This window comes from Oryctolagus cuniculus, chromosome 19 (genome assembly GCF_051225735.1).
Source record: "Oryctolagus cuniculus isolate XC-2025 breed Fujian yellow rabbit chromosome 19, ASM5122573v1, whole genome shotgun sequence".
Classification (NCBI taxonomy): domain Eukaryota; kingdom Metazoa; phylum Chordata; class Mammalia; order Lagomorpha; family Leporidae; genus Oryctolagus; species Oryctolagus cuniculus.
The window spans coordinates 61,787,677-61,811,782 of record NC_142885.1 but is presented as its reverse complement, the minus strand read 5'-3'; the positions used below and the strand labels follow the sequence as shown (position 1 = coordinate 61,811,782).

Sequence of the window (24,106 nt, the reverse complement as noted above, 5' to 3'; positions counted from 1 at the left end):
GTCTGGTGTGGCGGGTGAGGCGGGTGTGTCTGGTGTGGCGGGTGTGGCGGGTGTGGCAGGTGTATCCGGTGTGTCAGGTGTGGCGGGTGTGTCGGGTGTGGTGGGTGTGGCGGGTGTGTTGGGTGTGTCGGTGTGGTGGGTGTGGCAGGTGTGGCGGGCGTGGCTGGGTGTCAGGTGTGGTGGGTGTGGCAGGTGTGGCGGGCGTGGCTGGGTGTCAGGTGAGGCGGGTGTGGCGGGTGTGGCGGGTGTTTGTGTTTCCAGGGAGTCTGAAATCACTTCGTCAGCCTCCGCCCCCGTGGTGGATTTCATGGTGCTTCGTTACACCGTGAGTGTGTATCCTGGGGATGGGACTTGAGCCGCAGCAGGCAGCAGGAAATAAGATCATTGTGGGTGGGGTGGGGTGGGGTGGGGTAGTGCCCAGGCTGAAGTCCTAGGGGTTCTCCAGGGATTCTGTGACCCACCCCCACTTCGATCAGGTGGGCTCTGTCACAGAAGCTGGTGCCACAAAAGCACCCTGGCTGCCGCACACCTTTCGAAGGCCTCAGAGTGAAGATCCTGGCCGGGCAGGAGTACGGACAGCACAGGCGTGAGGGAGCACCTCTGTCCCCGCTTCGCCTGTGCATCCGTGCGCACCCCACGTGTCCCCGGGAGCCTGTCCCCCGGGGCCGCACTGAGACAGCTGAGCGTTCCCGGGAGGGGCACCCTTGAGAATTACCTCCTCCCAAGGCACACTGAAGGCCACACCTCTGCCCGGGCCTGTGGACTCCCTGGTCCCCACAAGGAATGGGACAGGTAGAGTGTCCGTGGGCGGGGCCCAGTGAAAGGTTCCAATAGGCTGCGGTGTAGTTTGATCTGGGCCCTGCATCTCAAACTCAGTGAGAGCATAGTTGTTCTTTCCTGAGAATCGCAGAGTCACAGGTGTGACTTCAAACTCGGGGCTGCTCACGGTTGATAGAATTTCATGCTTTTACAGGGATCTCGACAACTGCACCACAACGGTAGCAGCAGCAGCCACCTGGGAGTGCCAGGCAGAGTGACCAATGCTCCCCCCTCCCACTTTTTTTTGATTCTACCCATTTCACAGACGAGTACACTGAGGCCCAGAAGCAAATTGCCTAACATCACATCACTGGTAGGTGGTGGCAGCGCTGACTTTGGGAAGTTGCTGTCATTCATGAGCCAAATCTGAACGTCTCGATGTCTGGCTCGAGCCAGACCCACATCATTCAAATGATTGCAGGGGGTTAACATTCAAGTTGATCACCATGATCAGAGACTTGAAAAATACAGCCCTGTGTTGTTTGGGGTGGCAGTGCCGGTCACATGTTGCATTGTTCAGTGGAGACTTGCACAAGGTTGTCTTAGGCTGCAGGCCCATTTTGCACCACGTGGGTTCTCCAGTCCTCCCAGTATCATCCTCCTCCTCTCAGCCCAGAGCAGTGGAGACTCGGGGGGAGAGTGCAGCAAGGCACACAGCCGGCGTGCGGAGGGCCCGGCTCAGTGTGTGTGTGTGGGGGGTGGCTGCCGGTGTGTGCATGACCCCAGCAGGGCCCGGCTCGGTGCGGGGGTGGGGGGGGGGCTGACTGCCGAGTGTGTGCTCAACCCCGCCAGGGCCAGACTTGGTGTCGGGGGCTAGAGGGCTGACTGCCTGACCCCTCTGTGCAGCACATCTCCATCTGAGCACGTCCTTTGTTCTGCACTATGGGGATCCTCGGCCCCCGCCCCGGGCCATCAAATCCTGGTGGTCCTTCCCCGGGATGTTTACTCGTGTCCTCAGTCCAGTGGCTCTCCTAGGCCGCGGGTCCCCTGCAGCCTGACCGTGGGTGGATTCCCACGGTGGAGTCTGTGTGTGCTGGAGGTGATGGCCACACCAGTGGTTTAATTAGGACAGGAGGGCGTGGGCTCGTGGTATCCCAGGTCCTTTCTCAAGCGTTGGGTTCCTGAGTGTGTCTTGTCCCTCCCAATAGAGGATACAAGTAGATGAAGTGGGAGGGCCGAGGGATGCCCTTCTGAGATGAGACATTCCCTGTGACCTGAACATTTGAACAAAATGCAGGCAAACTGGTGCCGTCCTGGTTTTCAAGAGATGAGAGAATTCTAAAGAAAGCGCCGCTGAACTGGTACCGCCCAGGTCAGCCAAAGCAGGGCACAGAGGCTGAACTAAGATGATGGTGAAATGCTGAAGGCTGCGAGCCTCCCCCAGAGCCAGGCTGTGGCCGTGGGCCAGCCCTCGTGGGGCATCGCTGGAGTCTGAGCATGAGGGGCAGGCATGGGCAGAGGGGGGCACAACAGGAGGCCAGGGGAACAGTGGAGGTCTGGCGCTGAGGTCCAGGCAGAGCTCGGGGTGGGTGTGGGTGGGGGTGGCCTGGTTTTCAGCTGTTGGGTGTGGGGGATGAGAAGCGGGACTGATCAGGGCTGATGCCCAGATTGCTAGCTTCAGCAACTCCATTTGCTGGGAGGACTAGGTTCCAGGAGGAGGAGTGGGTTTTCGGGGTGTATCCCAGCTTCAGATGTAGCTGGGACGTGTTTTAGAGGCCTACAGGAGATGACGTCTGGGTCTGGAGTTACCGTCAGAGATTCCTGCCGGAGACATGGATCTGGGAGTTGCCGGCTAGGGGTGAGATGTACAGGCCCGGGAATGCGTGTGAGGGGAAGGGGAGGGACCCACGTGGGGCCTGAGGGGGAGCAGAGGGCACTGAGCTGCCCTGCATAACAGCAGCTGGCGCTGGAATGCATGCTAGGAAGTACACAGAGGCAGGATTTGTCTTCACAATCCAGGGGCCTCTGACCGTTACGTCGGAGGTGGTTTCTGAGATGTGTGTTGACGTTCTCTGATGGCAAAAATGCGTCGATCTCTGTCCCCATCGCCGGTCTCCCTTGCGGTGTAGTTGCTGTGTGTTCCTGGGCGAGACAGAAGGAACGGCGCTCACGGTTTTGTACCCCCAGTGTGCTCTAGCGGGGTTCGACTTGGTTCAAATAAAGAAGCCATGTGCCCTGGATGTGTGTGTCCCATTTGGGTGTTACCTATGCACTCACACTGACAACTGAGTCCCGATTGTGACCTTGGCCTCCGTGTTCTTCCCGCAGACTGGGTCCCGTCTCATCCACACGGTGGTCTGAAAGATCGGGGGCGGAGCTTCGTTACTTACACATGGGAGTGCGCCCCCTGCCCCTTGTGGGTGGGACACGCTGCTTTCCACTCCATTTTGCCCATGAGGAAACAAATGGCCAGAAAGGTGGAAGAATTTGTCTGTCTTCGGAGGTTCTACGGGTTACCCACTCATCAGCACCAAGGGCAGCTTTGGCAGGCCGTGGGTCCCTGGACCTCAGAGAGGTGATGCAGCCCAACCAGGAGCTGCTGAGATCCGGGAGCGCTGCTCCTCGCCGCGCAGGGGCTTGGAAGGTCACAGTGCTGAATACCTCCACCACTCAGCATCAGTTTTCTTTTCTTTTCTAATTTTGCAAGAGGCCAGAGAGTAAGTCTCTTCAGCTTTGCCTGCCGTGCGGTGTGTGTGGCAGCAGCTACACACCCCTGTCGTTGTGTTGGGAAAGCAGCCACAGACAGCAGGGCTGCAGACACACGGGGCTGGGCTTGGCCCGCAGGCTGTGGTTGGCCCGCCCTGGTCTAGGCAATGAGCGTCCTGGTGGTCAGCACCTGTTTGAACTGGCCACTCCTCAGCTAGGGCCGCTCAAGGTGTGTTAGATCGGAAGGACCGTGTTCAGCTGCAGGTGCAAAGACCCTGAAACCTCAGCGGGCAGACAGTAGGGGTGAGTGGTTCTTTTTGTTCTAAAAGCTCTGGAGTAACTAAGCTAATGGTTGATGTCCTTCCCTCTGGAGGCCTGAAGGAGCGTGCCAGGTGCTGCGTCCGCGCCCCAGGCTCTGCTGGGTTTATGTGGTCCGGCTCACTCAGTCTGGAGCTGTGAAAACGTCACCTCCCAGAGCTCTGCTGAGCCACACCCTCCCAGATGTCTTCAAGGGCCCAGTGAACTCCTCCCTATTAAACACCTGCGTATCTGAGAACTGTGCCGTCAGCCGTCATCCACCCCTGCTCGCACGCCTGTCGGCAAGAAACGGAGCCACTGCTTTGCCTTTTAGACAGCTTTTCCCGCAGGAAAACTCCTTCCTCTGGAAGTCGCTCCTGCTCTAGTTCCTACCTGCTGGAAATCTGGTTCCTGGAGACACGTGGGACCCCATGCTGGTCTCTCCTCTCTCTCATCATGGCCTTCCCAGGAGTCTGAAAGATTCCAGACACTTTGACCATCCTTGGGTCCATCTTCCCTGCCTTGTTTCTATCTTATTTCTGAAAATTTGGTGGCAGATCATCTGCTGTGGCCTCATGCTTCTCACACTTCATAGGGTTCTTGTTGAAACGCAGACTCCAGGCCAGCACAGCTGAGGTGGCACCTGGGATTCTGCATTCTCAGATCTCCCACGTGATGCCAGTTCACAGACCACATGGGGTAGCAGATAGATGGTCTGCTTTTAGAACACATTTCAGTCTGTTTTTTTTATTATTATTATTACCAATTATTTGAAAAACAGAGTTACAGAAAGGGGAGAGAGAGAGATCTTCCATCTGCTGGTTCACTTTCTAAATGGCCACAGTGGGCAGGGCTGGGCCAGGCTGAAGCCAGGAGCCAGGAACTTCTTCCATGTCTCCCACATGGGTACAGGGGTCCAAGTGCTTGGGCCATCCTCTGCTGCCTTTCCAGACATACCAGCAGGGAGCTGGATAGGAAGTGGAGCAGCTGGGACTTGAACCCGCACCTACGTGGGGTGTCGGCATTGCCAGCGGCAGCTTAATCCGCTGCACCACGCTGTCGGTCCCTCAGTCCGTCTTTAATCAGTCAGCAACCAAGACCGAGCTGTGCTGGTCTGGTGGGTGTGGAATAGGGCAGCGCCTTGAACTTCTTCCTTGCCCCAGTTCTCCCGTGCCTTTCCGTGTGCTCTGATGCCACTGGCAGTAACCCTCCTACCTTGTTCACTTAGTTAGAATTAATGAAACCCTTGGGTAATTGTCCCACAGGCCCCTGCTGTGCTGTGACACCCCCCCCCCCCACACACATACTTATACTCATGGTGCTGGTTTGTTTGGATTTTGTCATGGGACAGAGTTGAGTTCCAGCACATCAGGTAAGGCTCATCCTTCAGGGTGGTCAGGATTCCGTGTTGTCTATCATCCCGTTCATTCACTGTTCCTGTTTGGAGGCTTCTGTAAAATAGATCGGCTTTTTGGTTTTCCGTCTAATTCCACTGGAAACCTCCACAAAGCAATTGACATTTTGTGGTGTAAGTCTTTCATTCTCCTTGCGTTCATAAGGATCTTGGGAGAGTCCCAGTGACTGCCCTACCAAAGTGCCATGGACTTGGCTGCACTTGGGGCTAACCGGTGGTCTCCAGGCAGAGACTGAGTTTGTCCCGCACATTAGAGATGCCTCTCCTTGTGGTTAAAGAGGCTTCTAAACTGCGTATTGAGACGCATTGGTGGTGAGCTGCAGGGGCCGTTTATCCCCGGAGGCTGGTCTCAGACCTTGCCCTTGCTAACGATGCACTTGCTCGGTGTCCCTGGAAGGTGCCAGGGCCTGCACAGAGCTGATGAAGCAGCCCTCCCGTCTTGTACCCCCAGAGTGGGAGCCTGAGGGTCACAACTCAGTTAACAGGAGGAAGTCTTGTGCCCCAGCTGTGTTTATCCCCTGTGAACCCGGCCTTCTGTCCAGGATGGGAGTTGTCAGCTACAGCCCCTCCCCCTTGCAGTCTGCCTCCGTCTCATCTTGGTGGGGGTCTGCGGATTCCAGGTTCGCTGCACTGCTGTGGCCTCCATGGGTGGGAGGCGCTGCCATCAGCCCCACTCCACAGAGGAGGAAGCTGATGGCCGGGGAGGTGCAGTAGCCTCTTGGGAGCAACCTGTTTCTGCTGTGTTTGTGTCTACACCCGTGACGAGACCACAAGAACCGAATCCCTGCTGTGAATTGGGCTCTGACTCTGCTGATGTCGGGAACGTGGTAGACAGTGTGTTACCCCCAAAACCTTTCTGATTCGGTCGTTCTTTCCTGTCCCCATTGGTTCACGCAGTGCCACCGAGTCCCTACCCTGCCAGGGGCTGGCATCCAATGACGTGAGGCAGCTGTGGCCACGGCTGTGACGGAGCTGGTTTCCATGGGTGGAGCATTGCCAGAATCCAGCCAATGGGATCATGAGGCTTCGAGAGAAGTTGACCTTTTCTTTCTCGTCTGTCCGTGGCAGGTCTACATCCGGATCAAGGACGACGAGTGGAACGTGTACCGGAGGTACACAGAGTTCCGGAGCTTGCACCACAAGCTGCAGAACGCCTACCCTCAAGTGCGGGCCTACAACTTCCCACCCAAGAAGGCCATCGGAAACAAGGTACTGACCCCATGGGAAGCCCGGCAGCCCGGGGGCTATGCCCGTGTCGTTTTTAGATGATTATTTAGAAATGCATGCTTCTTAAAGAAATGTTGGCTGCTGGGAGACAAAGTGATACAAAAGGAAAATAGTCCCCCGTAATCCCACTGCGTAGACAGTCACCCTTATGTGTGTGGGCATGTGCCCGGATGGAGCTTGGGGAACTTGCTGCGAGGGGCCAGAGCCCCACACGCATGGCTTTGTGGGCTAGGCAGTTTCAGTGGCCATTACTCACCTGGCCAATGTGGCTGCGAAAGCAACTGGACGGCGTGGACGTGAGTGGGTGTGGCTGGGACCCAGTAGCATTCTCTCGTTAGGATTAGGTGGCAGGTGGATTTGGCCTGGCTTGCTTACCCTTGTGGTGGACCAACGATGTCTTTCCAGTGGCCGTGGCGTCCACCCAGGCTTGAGAGCGGGACTGAGGAGAGGAGCTTCCTCCACGTTTCCTTTACTGCCGGGTCACCCCCTTCATGAAGGTCGCTGATTCCGGATGACCTAGTTCATTCCTGATCACTCACCCGGGTGCCTTTGAGAGAGGAGGGGAGGCTCTCCCCATGCTTCCCGGTTGATTCTTGTCATTCTTTTGGGAGGGGTTTGTGGAACACCTGCTGTTGTTGCTGTGCGAGGGGCTGGGCTGGGACTGAGGGAGTCGGAGCTGGGGCCGGGCCTGGCATGGAGCCTGCTGTCTGCTCCATCCCATTGGCGGGGTTCTGTCCCCCTCCCGCTTATTTCCAGGAGGAGTTCCCCAACTGGGCTGCCCTTGGGATCACCTCGGGAGCTTTTAAAATCCCCGCGTGCTGCCCGCCGTGGCCTCCCAGCCACACTGTGATGGAGTTGTTCAGGCGTTCTCTGGATGACTCTGCAGCCGCGTCGGCCTTCCCTGTGGGAGCTGCCCCCAGGCCCACTGTCTCACAGGCTGGAGCCCAGACACCCCGCCCCCTGGGTCAGCAGGCCTTCAGCGTGATGCCCACACACGAGGAAGCCTAAGCACCCTCGTGTGGTACTGGCAGAGCTGCGTGCAGTTTCCACGTGCGATGAATTTCCTAGGTTCCCTCTTCAGGAAGCACGTTGCTGGGGTTTCCTTTGACCTTTGTCATCAAAACCCAGCACGAGTGTTTCTCTAATGCACTCCCAGCACTTGGGGGCTCCGTCGGGGAAACTCCTGCTGCCACTGACCCTGTGCATGGATTTCTGACCCTCCGGGTCTGTGGGGTTTGAATGCAGGCGGTTCCAAAGCAGCTGTGCTAAGGCCCAGATTCCATCTGTGCCTCATTCGCTGTTACAGAGAAACGAGAAGTTGAACCCACCCACTTGGAAAACAGGAAGCACAACTTGGTGGTAGCAAGAAGTACGAGAATTCTTTCTAAAGAGGGCGACAAAGTGAATACTGATTCCATCGAAAGTCTCACAGGCTCTTAGGGTTCCCGGGACCCTGCCAGGTTGTCTTCGTGTGCCACCCAGCAGACGTCTGCTTACCCAGCGTCTTATTTTGCGAGACACTTCGTGTGCGGGAAGCATGGTCTTGGTGTGGCCTTGGCGTGGCACCTGTCCGCCTCCCGCTGGGGGAGAGCTGTCCTGGTGCGAGGCTGAGTGAAGCGAGGGGTTCGGGTGGTGCAATGGCTGTCGTGTCGGTTTCCTGGTGCCACACACACGGGGGCCACACAGCAGACATCGATCGTCTTGGAGTTCTGGGGGTCGGAAGCCCACGAGCAGCCCCACAGGGCCAACATCGAGGGGTCAGCGGGGCTGCTTCGTCTGAAGCCTCAGGGCTGAAACTGTCCCCTGCCTTTCCCTGCTCGTAGAGGCCACGTGCGTTCTTGGCTGTTCTTGGTCCACTTCCGTCTTCCAAGACAGCGGTCACCGCTCTGACCTCTGCCCTTGCATCGATGTACTGTGTTCTTCTCTGCTTCTGACCCTCTCTCCCTGTGAAAGAACTCTGTGGTTGCCTGGGGAACCCGAGAGAATCTCCCCAGCTCCGGATAGGTCCCTTTGGCTGTGTCTGGTTCCAGGGCTCTGGGTGTGGAATCCACGGCACAGTCTCTGGCAGCTGTTCCTGGTAACAGAAAGAACGTGTTTGGCACCTCTGGGGTGTATTGGTCAGCTATGCCTGAGGCAGCCTGCTTTGTAAAGGAAAGTTTTGAAAGCTCACGGTGCAGCACCAGATGGCCCCCAGCAGCTCAGCCCTGGCCTTACTGACGGAGTCTAAGGCAGCTCAGAGCGTGAGGTGGTGGCAAGAGATGGGTAGTGCAGGTGTCCGTGTCTGGATCTCTTTAGAGTGACCAGGATGCAGTAGCTTGGGCCCCAGCCTGACCACCCAGTCCAGTCCATTACTTCCCGAACGCCATAGCTAAGTGGAACTTTACTTTCCTAGTGCTATTAACCTGTGACTTCGGGATTTAAACTTCGGCACGAGTTCAGGGTCTAAATGTACAAACCCTAATATTGGATGCAACGCTCGCCATCACAGGCTTAGTATTCAAACCATGGCATTGGCTGTGGCTCTCACAGTCGCGGGCTGTGTTCACACCACGGCGTTGGAGCTCCCTTCCCAAGTGAGCAGCCACTGCGGGCTGTTTCCCCTGCTGGAGTCCTTGCAGGCGAGGCTCGAGGGCTCTGTTTCTGTGATGAACCCATTGGTTTTCTCATCGACACAGGTTAGGAGCCATTTGGCTCTCTGCTGGGCATTAAATGCTGTCCAAAATATTTCTGGGGCTGTGAGATTACTTGTGTGTGATTATTTAATCTCTCCTCTGAGCTCCACGAGCCTTCTGAATGCACTCAGCCAGTGTAACATCTGCCTGTTTCCACTCCCGTTGTTGGACAACTGATTAAAATCACAACTTCGAAGAGCGCTTCTCAGCTCTTACCCTCTTCTTGAGTAATTGAGAATAATTGCTACCTTCCCCTTCAGTGCTCCCATTAATATTTGAGGGCCGTGTGTTACTATCTGGGTTATCTTTAGCTGGGAGAAAAAAACACTTTCAGCCTCTCAAGTTGCAGCCATTCCGGTGTTTTCCCTGCTTCCTCCTTTTGGGGCTCAGCATCCCTCCCAGGCACAGGGAGCCCCTCCGTCTCCCTCGTCTCCTCTCCACGTTGCTGGGCCAGGTGTGCACTCTTACCAGCTGTGCGATCCAGAGGCCGAGAGTTCGGGCTGTAGGGTCTCACTGGCTTGGATTCAGATCCTGCCCCTGGCACACGCTTGCTGTGTGACCTCAGGCCAGTCCCCCAGTGCGTGTGACGCTCATCTCCCCCATGGCGGCGGCGGGGGTGGGGGTGCTGACAGCAGGTGCTCTTGTGGAAATCTCCAGGGAGCCTTGCCAGGCTGGTTTCTGGGTTTTTATTCCATTTTATTTTATTTATGTGTTGCTGTTTGGAGTAACTCGCATCTATCTACATGCTTGATTCTTCTTTCTTCCATCCTCTCCTCTTCCTCCTCCTCCTGGTTTCTTACCTCTACTGTAGTGGAGGATTTTGTGATTGTTACTATCGTTCTTGTTTTACAAATTGAGCTATAACATAGCTGTGATCTTACGGCCCGGCGTGGTGGATGTTCACACCGTAGATGCATTTACGTGGATAGGGCTAGACCAAGAAGGAGACCGTTAGCAGAAGCTGCTTCCTGTCACTCCTCCCCACGAGGGGGCGCGGTCCCAGCTTCTGATGCCATGGGGCAGTTTTCTCTGTAGTAGGACCTGCATAAGTGGCTTCATATAGCAGGTGCCCCTCTGTCTGGCTTCTTTCTTCCCCAGCATTGCATCTGTAAGGTTCCTCCATGTTGTTGCAAGTGCAAGTTGTTGGCTCATTCGCATTGGTGTTAGTATTCCGTGGTGTGAATATGACATAATTTGTTTCTCATTTCCTCTATTTTTTTTTTTTTTTTTTTGACAGGCAGAGTGGACAGTGAGAGAGAGAGACAGAGAGAAAGGTCTTCCTTTTGCCGTTGGTTCACCCTCCAATGGCCGCCGCGGCCGGCGCGCTGCGGCCGGCGCACCGCGCTGATCCGATGGCAGGAGCCAGGAGCCAGGTGCTTTTCCTGGTCTCCCATGGGGTGCAGGGCCCAAGCACCTGGGCCATCCTCCACTGCACTCCCGGGCCACAGCAGAGGGCTGGCCTGGAAGAGGGGCAACCGGGACAGAATCCGGCGCCCCGACCGGGACTAGAACCCGGTGTGCCGGCGCCGCTAGGCGGAGGATTAGCCTAGTGAGCCGCGGCGCCGGCCCCATTTCCTCTATTTTTTAAAAGCTATTTTGACTTTCTGGCATGTGTCAGTTTCCTTGCCTTTTAAAAAAAAAAAAAAAGATTTATTTATTTATTTGAAAGGCATAGTTAAAAAGAGAGAGGGAGAGGGAAAGAAAGAGGGAGGGAGGGAGAGAGAGAGAGAGAGGTCTTCCATCCACTGGTTCGCTTCCCCACATGGCCACTTTACACTGGATGCATGTGTGGGAGCTTCTGGTTTGGCTCAGTTACAACTAGCGTCATAACGAACGTTCCTGAGACGTCTTCTGCTGGATGCCAACCCTCGATTCTGTGGGTCTGCTCTCAGAGTGGACTTGCTGCTCCTGACTGTGCCTCTGTTCCACATTGGTGGATTCTGCCAGTGAATTTAACCTGATCCCATGGTGATGACTTCTTACAGGGAGGGAGAAAAGACAAAGCGTAAGGCATCCAGCACCCGCGTTGTAGCAGCCATGCCCATTTTGTGTTCTTGGTTTCTAAGCTCTTAAAACACTGCCACAAAGTGGTTCAGATGTGCCTCAGAACAGAGGAGTGGAATGAACGTCACATGGCACCATCCAGATACACTCTCTGCTAATGTCTAGAAAATTAACACTGTTTATAGAGCTGAATAAGTAGGGACCCACTGGGGGCCATTTTGAGTCCAGCCTGTCCGTGATTTATGATTTATTACCGTGATTAGGAGGGGGTCTTCTTGTACTACTTCGCATAGTGATGTAATCCTTTAGGTATCTTTCCACAACTCGAATTCTTCACCAGTGTTGCGCTTTGGGGATGAGCTCATGGGCGTGCATGGCATTCCAGCCTGTTACCGTTCCTGCACTTCTTGATACTCTGTTGCATGACTGCTCTGTGGTGTCTTTGTTTTTCCTTCCTTTGGTGGACACTTGGGTGGTTTTTAATTTTTTCCTCTTCAGCTTTGCAGTGAGCATCCTTGCACCCCTCTCCTGGCCACAAGTTGGAGACTCCGCTTCGCCGGGTTGTGTCTTAGGACGCTATGAATGAGGCTGCTGGTGCACGAGGCGAGCTTGTCTGCACCTGGCAGATGGCTCTCCAAGGTGCTGGCCCCAGTTTGCTTCCAGCCAGGTGGATGGCATTCCCTGTGGTTTTTCATTCTCAACAATACGTGGCATTGTTAGACTTGAAATGTGTATTTTGCTACCACAATGGGTACAAAATCGTATCTCACCATGGTTTCTCACCGTATCTCATCATGTTTTTTTTTTTTTTAAGTTCATTTATTTATTTGAAAGGCAGACTGACAGAGAGAGGAAGAGACAGAGGCTGAGAGAGTGAGAGAGATCTTCGATCTGCTGGTTTACTGTCTAAATGGCCCCAATTGCTGGGGCTGGGCCAGGCCAAAGCCAGGAACCTGTAACTCCATCTGGGTCTCCCATGTGGGCAGCAGAGACCACAGACACAGACCACAGACATGCACACAGGCCACATGGGCCTTAGCAGGGAGCTGGATCAGATGCAGAGCCAGTGGGACTCGAACTGGCGCCCTGATGTGCCGGCATTGCAGGTGGGGGCTCACCCCGCTGAGCCACAGCGCCGGCCCCGCTCGTTGTGGTTGTGACTCACGCTTCCCCAGATACCAGCAGGACTGGGTCTGAATGTGAGTCTTAGCCACTCACGTTTCCTTTTCCCTTTCTCGTCTTGCGTATCCCTTGGTCATTTTTCAGTTGGGTCCTTTCCCCGTGTGTCCTGCCTGCCATCCTCTGTCTCTGTGTTCCTCACAGTCCTGTCTCAGTGCTGTGCCCCCATGAGGAGCAGCTCTGCTCCTTCCACACTGCCACCCACGCCTCGTTTCCCCCTCTGGCACCTGCTTCCTCCCCAGTCCCCGTCCTGCTGGGGCACAGACTTTGTGTGCATGTCTGCAATCTGTGTGTCTGTGGTCTGTGTGCGTATCTGTGGTCTGTGTGCGTGTTTGCAGTCTGTGTGCGTGTCTGTGGTCCATGTGTGTGTCTGTGGTCTGTGTGCTTGTCTGTGGTCCATGTGTGTGTCTGTGGTCTGTGTATGTGTCTGTGGTCCATGTGTGTGTGTTCTGTGTGCATGTCTGTGGTCTCTGTGTGTGTCTGTGATCTGTGTGCATGTCTGATGTCTGTGTGTATGTGTTTGTGGTTCGTGTGTATGCCTGTGGTCCAGGTATGTGTTTGTGGTCCCTGTGTGTGTATTTGTGGTCTCTGTGCGTGTCTGTGGTCCGTAGGTGTGTTTGTGGTTCGTGTGCATGTTTGTGGTCCATGTGTGTGTGTTTGTGGTCTGTGTGTGTCTGTGGTTCAGGTGTGTGTGGTCCATGTGTATGTCTGCAGTCTGTGTATTTGTGGTCCGTGTGTGTGTCTGTGGTCCACGTGCGTGTCTGTGGTCCACGTGCATATCTGTGGTCCATGTGTGTGTCTGTGGTCCAGGTGCGTGTCTGTGGTCTGTGTGCATGTCTGTGGTTCGTGTGTGTGTCTGTGGTCTGTGTGCATGTCCGCAGTCTGTGTGTGTGTGTCTGTGGTCCGTGTGTGTGTCTGTGGTCCGTGTGTGTGTCTGTGGTCCATGTGTGTGTCTGCAGTCTGTGTGTGTATTTGTGGTTTCTGTGTGTGTCTGTGGTCCGTGTGCGTGTCTGTGGTCCGTGTGCATGTCCGCAGTCTGTATGTTTGTGGTCTGTGTGTCTCTCAGTAGTCTGTGGTCTGTGGTCTGTGTGTGAGTCTGTGGTCCGTGTGTGTGTCTGTGGTCCAGGTGTGTGTCTGTGGTCCATGTGTGTGTCTGCAGTCTGTGTGTGTGTTTGCGGTCCATGTGCATGTCTGTGGTCCGTGTGTGTGTGTTTGGTCTCTACATGTGTCTTTGGCCCCGGTCTGTGTGTGTGGTCTGTGTGCCTGTCTGTGGTCTGTGTGTGTGGTCTGTGTGCCTGTGTGTTTTCCTCTCCTGCCCGAGTTCCCGGGAGCAGCAGCTCCTCACCACCCTCTACCTCCTCACCCCCACCCCAAGGTTCCGGCACGGGGTCTGCCATGGGTGCAGGCTGCTTTCCTGGTGACTGCCATGGAGGACCGTGGGGCCCAGCCTGCGTTCTTCCTGGTGTCCCCATAGCAGCTGTCTCTGGACTGGGCTCCGGGAGGCTGAGTGTCCTGTGAGTGCGGGATGCGATTTTCCACTGCCTCTTTGGAGAGCCATTCTTCTCCGCCAGACCCCAGTCCTATCAAGCTCAGCCACCCCCATGGCACTTTCCCATCATTTAATTTCTCAGCCGTGGACCTTCGGAGACATTCTTTTTTGTAATGAGTTTTGGAGCTTATTTGAGTTAAGTGCCTGATCCTCATAAGCCGGAGAAAATGGAACTATCTCGTGTCGCAGAGGAGCCTTGAATTCTGGTGTTAGCCCTCCCTCGTGTCCTGGGCAGCCGGATCCCTGTTAGCGGAACATCAACAAGCCCTCTTCGCGTCAGCGGCCCCGGCCTCATAGGAATAGCAGCTGTTTATGGAGTGCTAACCACGTGCCGGGCCCTGGGCCAAGGACATTTTGTCTGCGCACTCTTGCTCTTGCTCTCACTTAATCTTCCCAGTGTCCTGGTGGCCCAGGGATTATCCTCCCTGCCTCACCTCCTGTGACTGCCTGTCTCCCCCCTAAAGCTTGAGCCCTCGAAGCCCTGTCTTGCCTCAGGACCTTTGCACTTACAGGTCCCTCTAAACATGCCAGTCTTCCCCCCGCCCACCATTCTATGTCTGGTTTCGGGGTTCCCTTTCCCAGCCAAGTTGGGGAGATGTGAGCTAAGCTATCCCCTGCTACTGTGCGCCATGGTAGGCTCTTCTGTGTCCCCTTTTTAGCATAGCTTGGCTGCTTACTTGCTTATTTGTGCTTTGGAGATGTCACCACACGTGGAGGACAGTGCCACAGGAAGGCCCACAAGAGGGTGTCTGCCATGTTGGTGGCTGGTGCCCGAGCAGCCTTGAGTGAATGCCCAGCCCTGCAGGACTGGGAGGGGTAATAGCAGGTGTGGGGCGTGGACTCCAGGGGAGCAGAGAGCCTAGACACCTACACAGGTGACTGTACCTACTGTTCGGTGTCAGGGCTGTGTTACTGTGCTGTGGACAGTGTCCCAGTGCACTTATCCGTGGGCGGCACACAGGCCACGTGGTGCCTGAGACGTGGTTTGTGTTTGAAGGTGGTGAGCAAGAGGAGGGTGAAATCAGGTCTGCGGCTTGGAGGGCTCAGCCTGCCCAGCAGGTGGGGCTGCTCTTCCTCTTAACCTCACCGCCTTGCTGGCCACAGCGCACCTGTGCTGACGGACTCTGGGCCCTTGACCGGGATCTGTGCTCCCAGGCTCACCCGCCTGCCCTGCCTCTCTCACTTCCTGACCCCTGATGGCTGCGGCATTGCTCAGCTTGGAGGGGCTGATTGTTTCATTGGAGCTTTGAAGAATTCAGTCGGCAAGGGAGAGAGGTGTGTTCCGGCCTGGGGAAGTGTGAGTAACGGTGAGGTCATACTAGGCCCCGATGTGTGTGGGGTTCTTGATGGGAAGTGCTCCAGCCCCTGACCTGTGCAGGGAGGACCCAGCTGTGCTGGGGTTAAGTCCTGGTCTTGGTAGTGGCAGGACCCAGACCGAAGGCTTGTTCCACAGCCTGGACCTGCTCCTGCCTGTATTCTCCAGGCTCTGTGACCTCAGATCACTGACAAGGAGGCCAGAAGGGATGCAGGGACATGCAGTTCTGTGGCCACAGATGACGCCTGCTTGGGCAGCAGCATGGAGGGTGCCTCGCCACCTATGAAACGGTGCAGGAGTGCACGGGCGCCAAGCAGTGAGCCCCTCAGCAGTGCTGTCTGGAGCACCTGCTTCGTGCCAGCCGCTGAGGGTGCAGGAGTGAACTGAACAGATAAGGGCCTCATGCACAGAGGGGCAGGCACAGAGGGCAGATAACATACATGTAAACACGCAAGTGATCTCTTTGCCATCTCCAAATAACGTAAAATATGTACGAGAGGCTTAGCTCCAGAGCTGTCCCCGGAAAGGTCACTCGAGTCATGGGAAATGTTAAGCTGCAAACCATACCGCACAGAATTTCTTTGACTTACAGAATTTACAAAGATTTCCCCACCGTTGCAAACCAGAGGTCTTCAGCTCCGCTTAAAGACAAAGGTAAAAATAGAGGTGGTCGGATTTTCAGAAATGAGCAGTGACCTCTCATCTGGGCTTGGCCTTCTCCTCCTTGATAGGAGATGTGGCTGAGGGCGCTGGGTAGCAGGTGTGATGTTAGTTGGGACAGGCAGCTGGAAAGATGAACCAGGCCAACAGACCTGGCCTTCTGCTTCATTCTGGTTTCTGCCTTTTATCTTCTCCCCTGGCCTCTGCCCGCTCATCCCGCCTTTACTGGGAGATCCCACAGAAAGCACAGACGCAAGTTCTACGTGGTCATCATGCAGGCAGAAGAAACAATGCAAGGCCTCTCCCTCAGCCACACTGTTGGGGCTCACGTGGGATGCAGAGCTGTGGGTCATGCCTCTCCCCACTGCTTTGGGACTTTGCAGATGCCTCCAGTGCATCGATTTTGGAAGTGATGGGACATAAGCATCTTCCCTTTTCCGGTGGGTTAGGTTTTGGTGCTGCGCTCCAGGTAGCTGATGGGTGTGCCAACAATGTCAGCACCCGAGCAGGGCAAGACATGGCTGCATCTTTTCCAGATCCCAGATTTCTCAGATTCTGTCAGTCACTGCCTTCCTGGGATCTGCCCCTATTCTGTGCTTAGGCCACAGCGAAGGCCGCTGGTCAGCACCACGGACAGTGCCAGCATAGCTGCCACTCCTCTGATGGTTTCCCACTCCAACTGTGTCTGAGCCACTGAGGTTTGAACAGATTCAGACGGTCAGACCATACCCAGGACCTAGTAATTACAAGCTCCAGGACTGTAACCCTCCACTCGTTTTTTGAAAAGCCCTTGGATAATGCCCACCTTGTTGGTCTGCAGGCCCAAGAAAAGCTCAAGTTTATACCGAAGGGTCCATGTTCAGAGAGCCAGGACAGCACTTGTGATGTCTGTCCACTTCTCCTTTAGAACCCCACCCCATTCATGTGCTAACCTTGTGCTGGTGTGGCCAGTGTTTTCGTGAGTTGGAGCTAGGCTGTCCAGCTATGGTGTGGCTTGAAATGAAGGCTATTAAACAGGACCTCCAAGGTTGACTTTGAAACTCTGTCTCAGATCTGTTCTCTTTAAAGAACTTGGTGTGGTCTGTGTGAGAGACTGGCAGACATGCAGAATCTCAGACCCCACCCAGGCCTACTGAGTCAGAGCCTCCTGGGCGCAGGGCACACACGGAAGGTTGAGAAGCACTGGTCCGTGTCATTGTTGTCATTATTTCATGGGATCCTTCCAACAGGGCCCCTCTCTGTCTCCTTCCTGCCCAGATCACCTTATTCCCCTCCAGCAAGGCTGACTGCTGCCCAGCTGTCAGAGTGTCAGGCTCTGGACCACACCTGTCAGTGGGCAGAGTCATTGTGTGCTAAGTTGGCACAGCAGGCTGTGCTATGTCCCATCACACCCTCCCAGGCTGGAATGAGGACTGCCCAGATATGGGAAGGGCTCAGTCCCTCACCGAGTGCTGTTCACTCCTTTTCATTCAGCAGGTGTGTTTCAGATGGTGGTGAGAAGACAGACTTGGTTTCTCTCTGGCTTCTAGGATGTCCAGTTCAGTAGGGACAGACATTAAATTAACCCTTAGATGCTTCTACACAGTGCCAAGCTGTTGGGTAGGAACAGTGCAGGGGCTACGCTCAAGAGGATTCGGTTCAGAGGCCCAGGCAGGGACCTATAAGCTGATATGCAGCATGTGTCATAGATCACAAGATGCATGTTCCAGGCAGAGCCAGCAACAGAGCAAATGCAGGCCTGTGCATTTCAATACTCCGTGCTGAGTCCAGATGCTCTGTCTCTGAGTCAGAATTTCCTTCTGGTGAAATGGAAGATTCTAGTTCCCAGTGAAACCTTGGAGATGGCTTTATGTCCAGACTCAAGACTGCCTCTGACCAGGGCGGATGACGTGCCTTGTACAGACGTGTGCACAGACCCAAGGCTGCTGCCCAGAATAAAGCCTGCCTCAGCTTGGGCATTTACCTCCTCTGGAGTTCTAGGGGTGCGAGGGGGAGGCGGTGGGAGAAGGGCATGGGCTCTGGAAGCTGTATATCTGAGTTTGGATCCTGACAGTGTAGACCAGGGTGTCCCCTTGCTGTGCTTTGTTGTCACAAACGTAAAGACAGTGGCAGCTCCATCAGGAGGACACTGTGAGGATCAGGTGAGCTCGTGCAGGACATGGGCTCAGAGCAGGCCTTGCCACAGGGAGTGCTCAGAATCCTGTGGCCATCATGGCTTCTAGGAGGAGATGGCATTTGGGACTTGCTGGATCTTTTGGCCACATAATGCTCTTAATGTCGCCCCTTGCTCCCCACCCCCACCCCCTGCCACAGTGGACTGGGTCCCATTTTACAGATGGGGAAACCAAGGCTCAGAAAGGGTCTGCTTAGGCTCAGCCTAATTTTCTAGCCCTGGAGTTCTTATTCTGAGGTGTGAGGATAAAACGTCAGGTGATCAGTGAAAAAGAATGTGCTGTTACTTTCATCACCTTCTTTTTTTCCCCCAAAGAAACCTTTTATTTAATGAATACAGATTTCATAAGTACAGTTTTAGGGATATATAGTGATTCTTCCCACCATACCTGTCCTCCCACCACTTCTCCTCCTCCCTCTCCCCTTCTCAGTCCCATTCTCCATTAAGATTCATTTTCAATTAACTTTGTACACAGAAGACCAACTCTTTACTAAGTAAAGATTTCAACAATCTGCACACACACACACACACACACACAGACACTATTGAGAACAAGTTTTACAGTTAACTCTCATAGTACAACTCATTAAGGACAGAGGTCCTACATGGGAAGTTAGAGCACAGTGACTCCTGTTGTTAATTTAACAATTAGCAGTCTTATGTATCATGTCAATGACAATCTGAGGCTCTTGACATGAGCTGCTTAGGCTATGGAAGCCTTTTGAATCCACAAACTCCTTTAGTATTTAGACAGGCCCTAAGCAAAGTGGAAGTTCTCTTCTCCCTTCAGAGAAAAGTACCTCCTTCTTTGATGGCCCCTTCTTTCCACTGGGGTCTCACTTACAGAGATCCTTCATGTAGAACATTTTTTGCCACAATGTCTTGGCTTTCCACGTCCGAAATGCTCTCATGGGCTTTTCAGCCAGACCAGGAAGTCTTAAGGGCTGATTCTGAGGTCAGAGTGCTACTTAAAGCGATTGTCATTCTGTGAGTCTGTTGTGTGGACTGCTTCTCATATTGGAACATCCTCTCCTTTTTAATTCTATCTATTATTATTACCAGACACTTGATCCTATTTGTATGATCATTTTAACACTTAATTCTATGTATATGATCAGTTTAACACTTAAGTTGGCATTTTTACCTGAAATATGAACTTTCAACATGCATTGAGGGTTGCCTGCAGCTTTGTCACCACTGGAAATCAATCTCATACATTTTCATGTTGCATTATGGTTGCCACAGCTGTCTCCAGATAGCATTAAGGCTCATTGCTGCTCTGAGATTACTGTAGTGATTAGACCTGCACTAGATCTTGTTATTTAATACATCAGCAAAGCAGCACTTGTATTGCTCCATCACAGATGGGATAGTGTGTTTAGACAGAGCACGTTGATAAGCACAGTTCTGAACCTGGGCTGATGGACCTCACCAGGCTGCAGAGGCGCCTGCTCTGCCCTCGCTCTGCCACTGATCGCGGGGTCGTGCTGGCTCCTGCACTGCGCCACTCCCCACCTCGATGAGCACCACCCCCCACTGCAGCTGCTTTGAGCCACTTGGCTCTTTCCAGTCTCTTCTCTCTGTTCCTTCCCCACTAAGTTCCTTTCTGCAAAGCAGGTGCGAGATACATAATTAATAGGGTGGGAAGAACGTGTTGAAAATACTGCAGCTTGTGTTTATTTTTAAGCTGCTGAATTTCAGAGCTCTGCTCCAGGTGTGGCCAGGTGCAGCTCAGCCAGCTTTGGCTGCACAGAGGCCCTGGGCTGATGGGAGGCTGCTGCTGAGTGGGCGGGAGGGGCTTCTTAGATGAGCCTGTGCCTGAGAGAGCTGAGTGTTGGAGGGCAGGCGGGGGCTCCAGGATGGGAAGCTGGAGGGGAAGGCTCTGTGACCTGAATGTGACTGGAGGATGCCCAGGAGGAGGTAGCTTCCACGAGGGACGGGACATCTACGACTTCAGAGGGCTGGGGTGGTGGAGCTTCCGGAAAAGCTGCTCCAGAGCTCCTGCCGTCGCCTGGGAACCTGACCGGCCCTCCTCCCTCCCTCCCTCCCTCCCTCCCTCACCTCTGTGCTGAATTCCAGCAGAAAGAGTCTCTAGTGCGAGTCCTGAGATTAGAACCCATCGCTGTGCCTGGGTCCCGCACCCGTCCTTTCCCGGTTTGTTGTGTTTGTTGTGCACCTTTATTGAGGTAATTCACATTTCATGCCATTTAATCATGTAAAGTATACAGTTCAGTGCCTCTTACTATATTCACAGAATTGTGAAGCCCCCACCACTGTCACATTTAGAACATTTCTGTCACTCCGAAAAGAAATCTAAACCATTTCACAGGCACCTGTCGTCTCCCGCCAAGCCTCAGCCAGCACCCACTCACCCACTTTCTGTCTCCGTGGATGCATTTCTGCCGACCATTTCATAGAAGTGAAATCATAGCACATGTGGTTGTGTCTGGCTTCCTGGTGTAATGATTTTCAAGGTTCATTCATATAATAGCACAAATCAGAACTTCATTCCGGTTTTAGACTTGAGACATAGTGCATGTACCAGGTAGTTCACCCCTTTAAAGCCTAGAAGTCAGTGGTGGTTAGCATGTGTGCAAAGTTGTGCACCCATCACTGCAATGAACTTAGGACTCCTCATCACCCTAGAGAAACCCCACGCCCTTTAGCAGTAAGCCCCCGCCCTGCCTTTCTTCTCCCCAGTCTCCAGCCCCGGGCAACCACTGATGAACTTGCTGTGTCTGTAGATTGGTCCATTCTGATCATTTCCGGTCAACGGCCTCACATGCAGGACACAAGAGTCGTGCTCTCAGGGTTCCTCTGTGTGTGTCACGTGTCAGTACCTTGTTCCTCTTTGTTGTCCGGTATTCCAGCATATGCATCGGTCACGTCTTGTTTACCATTCATCAGCTGGTAACATTGGAGTCGTTCCCGCTTGTTGGCTTTTATGAATAATCATGCTGTGAACCATTTTAGATGCAAAAGTGTTTTCCTTTTTTAAAAAAGATTTATTTTATTTATTTATCTTTTTAAAGATTTATTTCTTTATTTGAAGGAGTTACACAGAGAGAGGAGGAGAGGCAGAGAGAGAGATAGAAAGAGGTCTTCCATCTGTTGGTTCACTCCCCAACTGGCTGCAGTGGCTGGAGCTGCACTGATCTGAAGCCAGGCACCGAGATCTCCCATGGAGGTGCGGGGACCCAAGAACTTGGGCCATCCTCTGATGCTTTTCCAGGCCATAGCAGAAGTGGGGCAGTTGGGTCTCAAACTGGCACACATTTGGCAGCTTAACCCACTATGCCATAGTGCCAGCCCCTATTTTATTTATTTTAAAGGCAGAGTTAAAGAAGGAAGAGAGAGACAGGGGGTGGTGGAGGGATCTTGCTTCTACTGATTCACTCCCCAAATTGGTGTGATGACTGATGCTGAAGCCAGGAGCCTGGAGCTCCTTCCAGATCTCCCCCTGGGTGGCAGGGGCCCAAGTGCTTGGGCCATCTTTTGGCTACCTTCGCAGGGTCATTAGCAGGGTGCTGAATCAGAAGTGGAGTCACCGTGCTCATATGGGATGCCAGTGTCACAGGTGGCAGTTTAACCTGCTGTGCCACAACGCCAGACCTTACTGTGTTGTTCTTTAACTCTATCTAGGAGTGGAACTGCTGAGCTTAGGAGAGCCTTAGTCCATTCAGGCCACTGTAACAAAGTAACAGATGAGTGGCGTGTGAACAGCCACGTGATGTAAACACCTTGATTTTGTCCTTTGCAAAATGAAAGATTTATAACTCAAGTGAATTCCGATGTGTTTTATCTCATTGGCTGCTTGTGTTTTTTGCTATCCTATCTAAGAAGCCTTTTGCCTAGCCCAGGGTCATGAGGGTGTGTTCCTATGTTATATAGTTTTGGCTCTTACTTTTAGTTCTGTGGTTCACTTGGAGGTAATTTTTGTGCCCAGTGGAAGGCAGAGATCGAAGCTTTGTTATTTTGCAGGTGGGTACCTGGTCCAGCACCACATGCTGAAGAGACCGTTTGTTCCCCTGTCGCATTGTCTTGGCGTTCTTGTGGAAAATCAGTTGGCCATATGTGGGAGTTTACTTCATTGATCTAAATATTTATACGCATGCCGCTTCCCTATTATCTGGATTACTGTAGTTTTGTGGTAGGTGTTGGAATTGGGAAATGTATATCCTCCAACTTTCTTTTCCGAGTTATTTTGGCTACTCTGAGTCTCTTAAAATTCTGTATGAATTTTAGGATCAGCTTACTAATTTTGCAGAGAAGGCAACTGGAATTTTGATAAGGGATTTTGTTGACTGTGACAACTAATTTGAGTATTATCACTTTAAAAATACTGCCCTCCCATCCTTGGGCAGGGCGTTTCCCCTCTTTATTTGGGTTGTCTTTAGTTTCTTTAAACAATGTCTTACAGTTCCTCAGGGTACAGTTTCTTCCCTTTGTTCTTAAGCCACTCACCGTGGGACAGCGTGATAGCTGGTAATGACTCCTGTGCGAGTCCCTACAGCTGGGGTGGACAGTCTTTGCCCAGTGACAGGGACAGGAAACGGGGGCCTTTGGAAGGATTACTAAGCTCCTCCTAACTCAGGCGTGGAGGGGATGAATGGTGAGCAGTGGAGCTGAGCACAGATTCTTAATTTTTTTTTTTTTTTTGACAGGCAGAGTGGACAGTGAGAGAGAGAGACAGAGAGAAAGGTCTTCCTTTGCCGTTGGTTCACCCTCCAATGGCCGCCATGGCTGGTGTGCTGCGGCCAGCGTACCGCGCTGATCCAAAGGCGGGAGCCAGGTGCTTCTCCTGGTCTCCCATGGGGTGCAGGGCCCAAGCACTTGGGCCATCCTCCACTGCACTCCCAGGCCACAGCAGAGAGCTGGCCTGGAAGAGGGACAACAGGGACAGAATCGGGCGCCCCGACCAGGACTAGAACCCGGAGTACTGGCGCTTGCAAGGCAGAGGATTAGCCTATTGAGCCGCAGCACCGGCCTTTTTTATTTTTATTTTTTATTTTTTTATTTTTTATTTTTTTAGCACAGATTCTTACAGTTGAAGCTTTTCTAGCTGTTACCACCTCTGTCACCCCAGAGGTCGCTGGGGAGTGGAGTAGCTGGACACTTCCTGTCCTGTTGTCCCATTCACCCGAGCACAGGGCCTGACACGTCCTGCCAGTTGCATGAGTGACGACAGCAGCTCCCACTCCTCACAGACGCAGAGGCTAAGACCCCAAGTGGGGACATGTCTCAGCCGTGGTTGGAATGGCTCCTTGTTTGACTAAAGACCCCAAGTGGGGACATGTCTCAGCCGTGGTTGGAATGGCTCCTTGTTTGACTAAAGACCCCAAGTGGGGACATGTCTCAGCCGTGGTTGGAATGGCTCCTTGACTATGTTTTTCACAATTTTTTTGCTCTCCTTCTTATGGGGAAATCCCAGAGACTTGCTCCAGGATGAGTAACATTTCCAAGTAGAACTTCAAAATGCTCCCTGAAAAGCAGACATCCTAAAAGGCAGGGCTTCTGTCCTCTGCCTTCTCATCTCTCCTGCACCCAGTATGGCCCCAGCATATGGCTTTCCTAAGTGAGTTGACTTTTGTAAAACGCCCCCTAGGGGCTGGCGCTGTGGCACAGTAGGCTGAGTCTCTGCCTGTGGCTCTGGCATCCCGTGTAGGTACCGGTTTGTGTCCTGGCTTCTCTTCTGTTCCAGCTCTCTACGTAGGTCCTGGGAAACCAGTAGAAGATGGCCCAAGTGCTCGGGTCCCTGCACTGGTGTGGGAGACCTGAAGGAGCTCCTGGCTTTGGATAGGCTCAGTTCCGGCTGTTGCAGCCACCTGGGGAGTGAACCAGCGGATAGAAGACCTTTCTCTCTGTCTCTCACTCTGTCTATAACTCTACCTCTCAAATAAATAAATTAAAAAAAGAAACCCTTCCCCTATATAAACAAAGGGGTGCCGTGGGATGGTAGAGTGGCTTGCACTGGCTATGCTGGCTTCTCAGAAGGAACCTTGTCGTGCGTTGTGTGTCTGCTCTGTGCTGGGCGTGACCCGTTCCTGCTTTACAAAGCGTCATCTCCTGAGATCACACAGCGATCCCCTGAGGCTGACGTTCTCACGTCTCTGGCACAGAGGCCAGGAGGCTGCAGCCCTGCGGGGTGGAG

The 24,106-nt window shown here is 53.5% G+C and overlaps 1 protein-coding gene across 8 annotated transcripts in view; it reads left to right on the top strand.

Annotated features, from left to right (window-relative positions):
• The window catches only part of SNX29 (sorting nexin 29), a 473,360-nt gene that overhangs the window by 411,508 nt on the left and 37,746 nt on the right, over window positions 1-24,106 (top strand). For 6 of the 8 annotated variants that reach the window (XM_008257737.5, XM_051847819.3, XM_089321668.1 and 3 more), the window contains one exon: window positions 6,245-6,385. In XM_008257737.5, coding sequence (XP_008255959.2) covers window positions 6,245-6,385 — 141 coding nt within the window. Of the gene's footprint in view, window positions 1-6,244; window positions 6,386-23,656; window positions 23,874-24,106 lie in introns of those variants that run through there. The other 2 variants (XM_089321667.1, XM_089321666.1) reach the window with 1 other exon arrangement.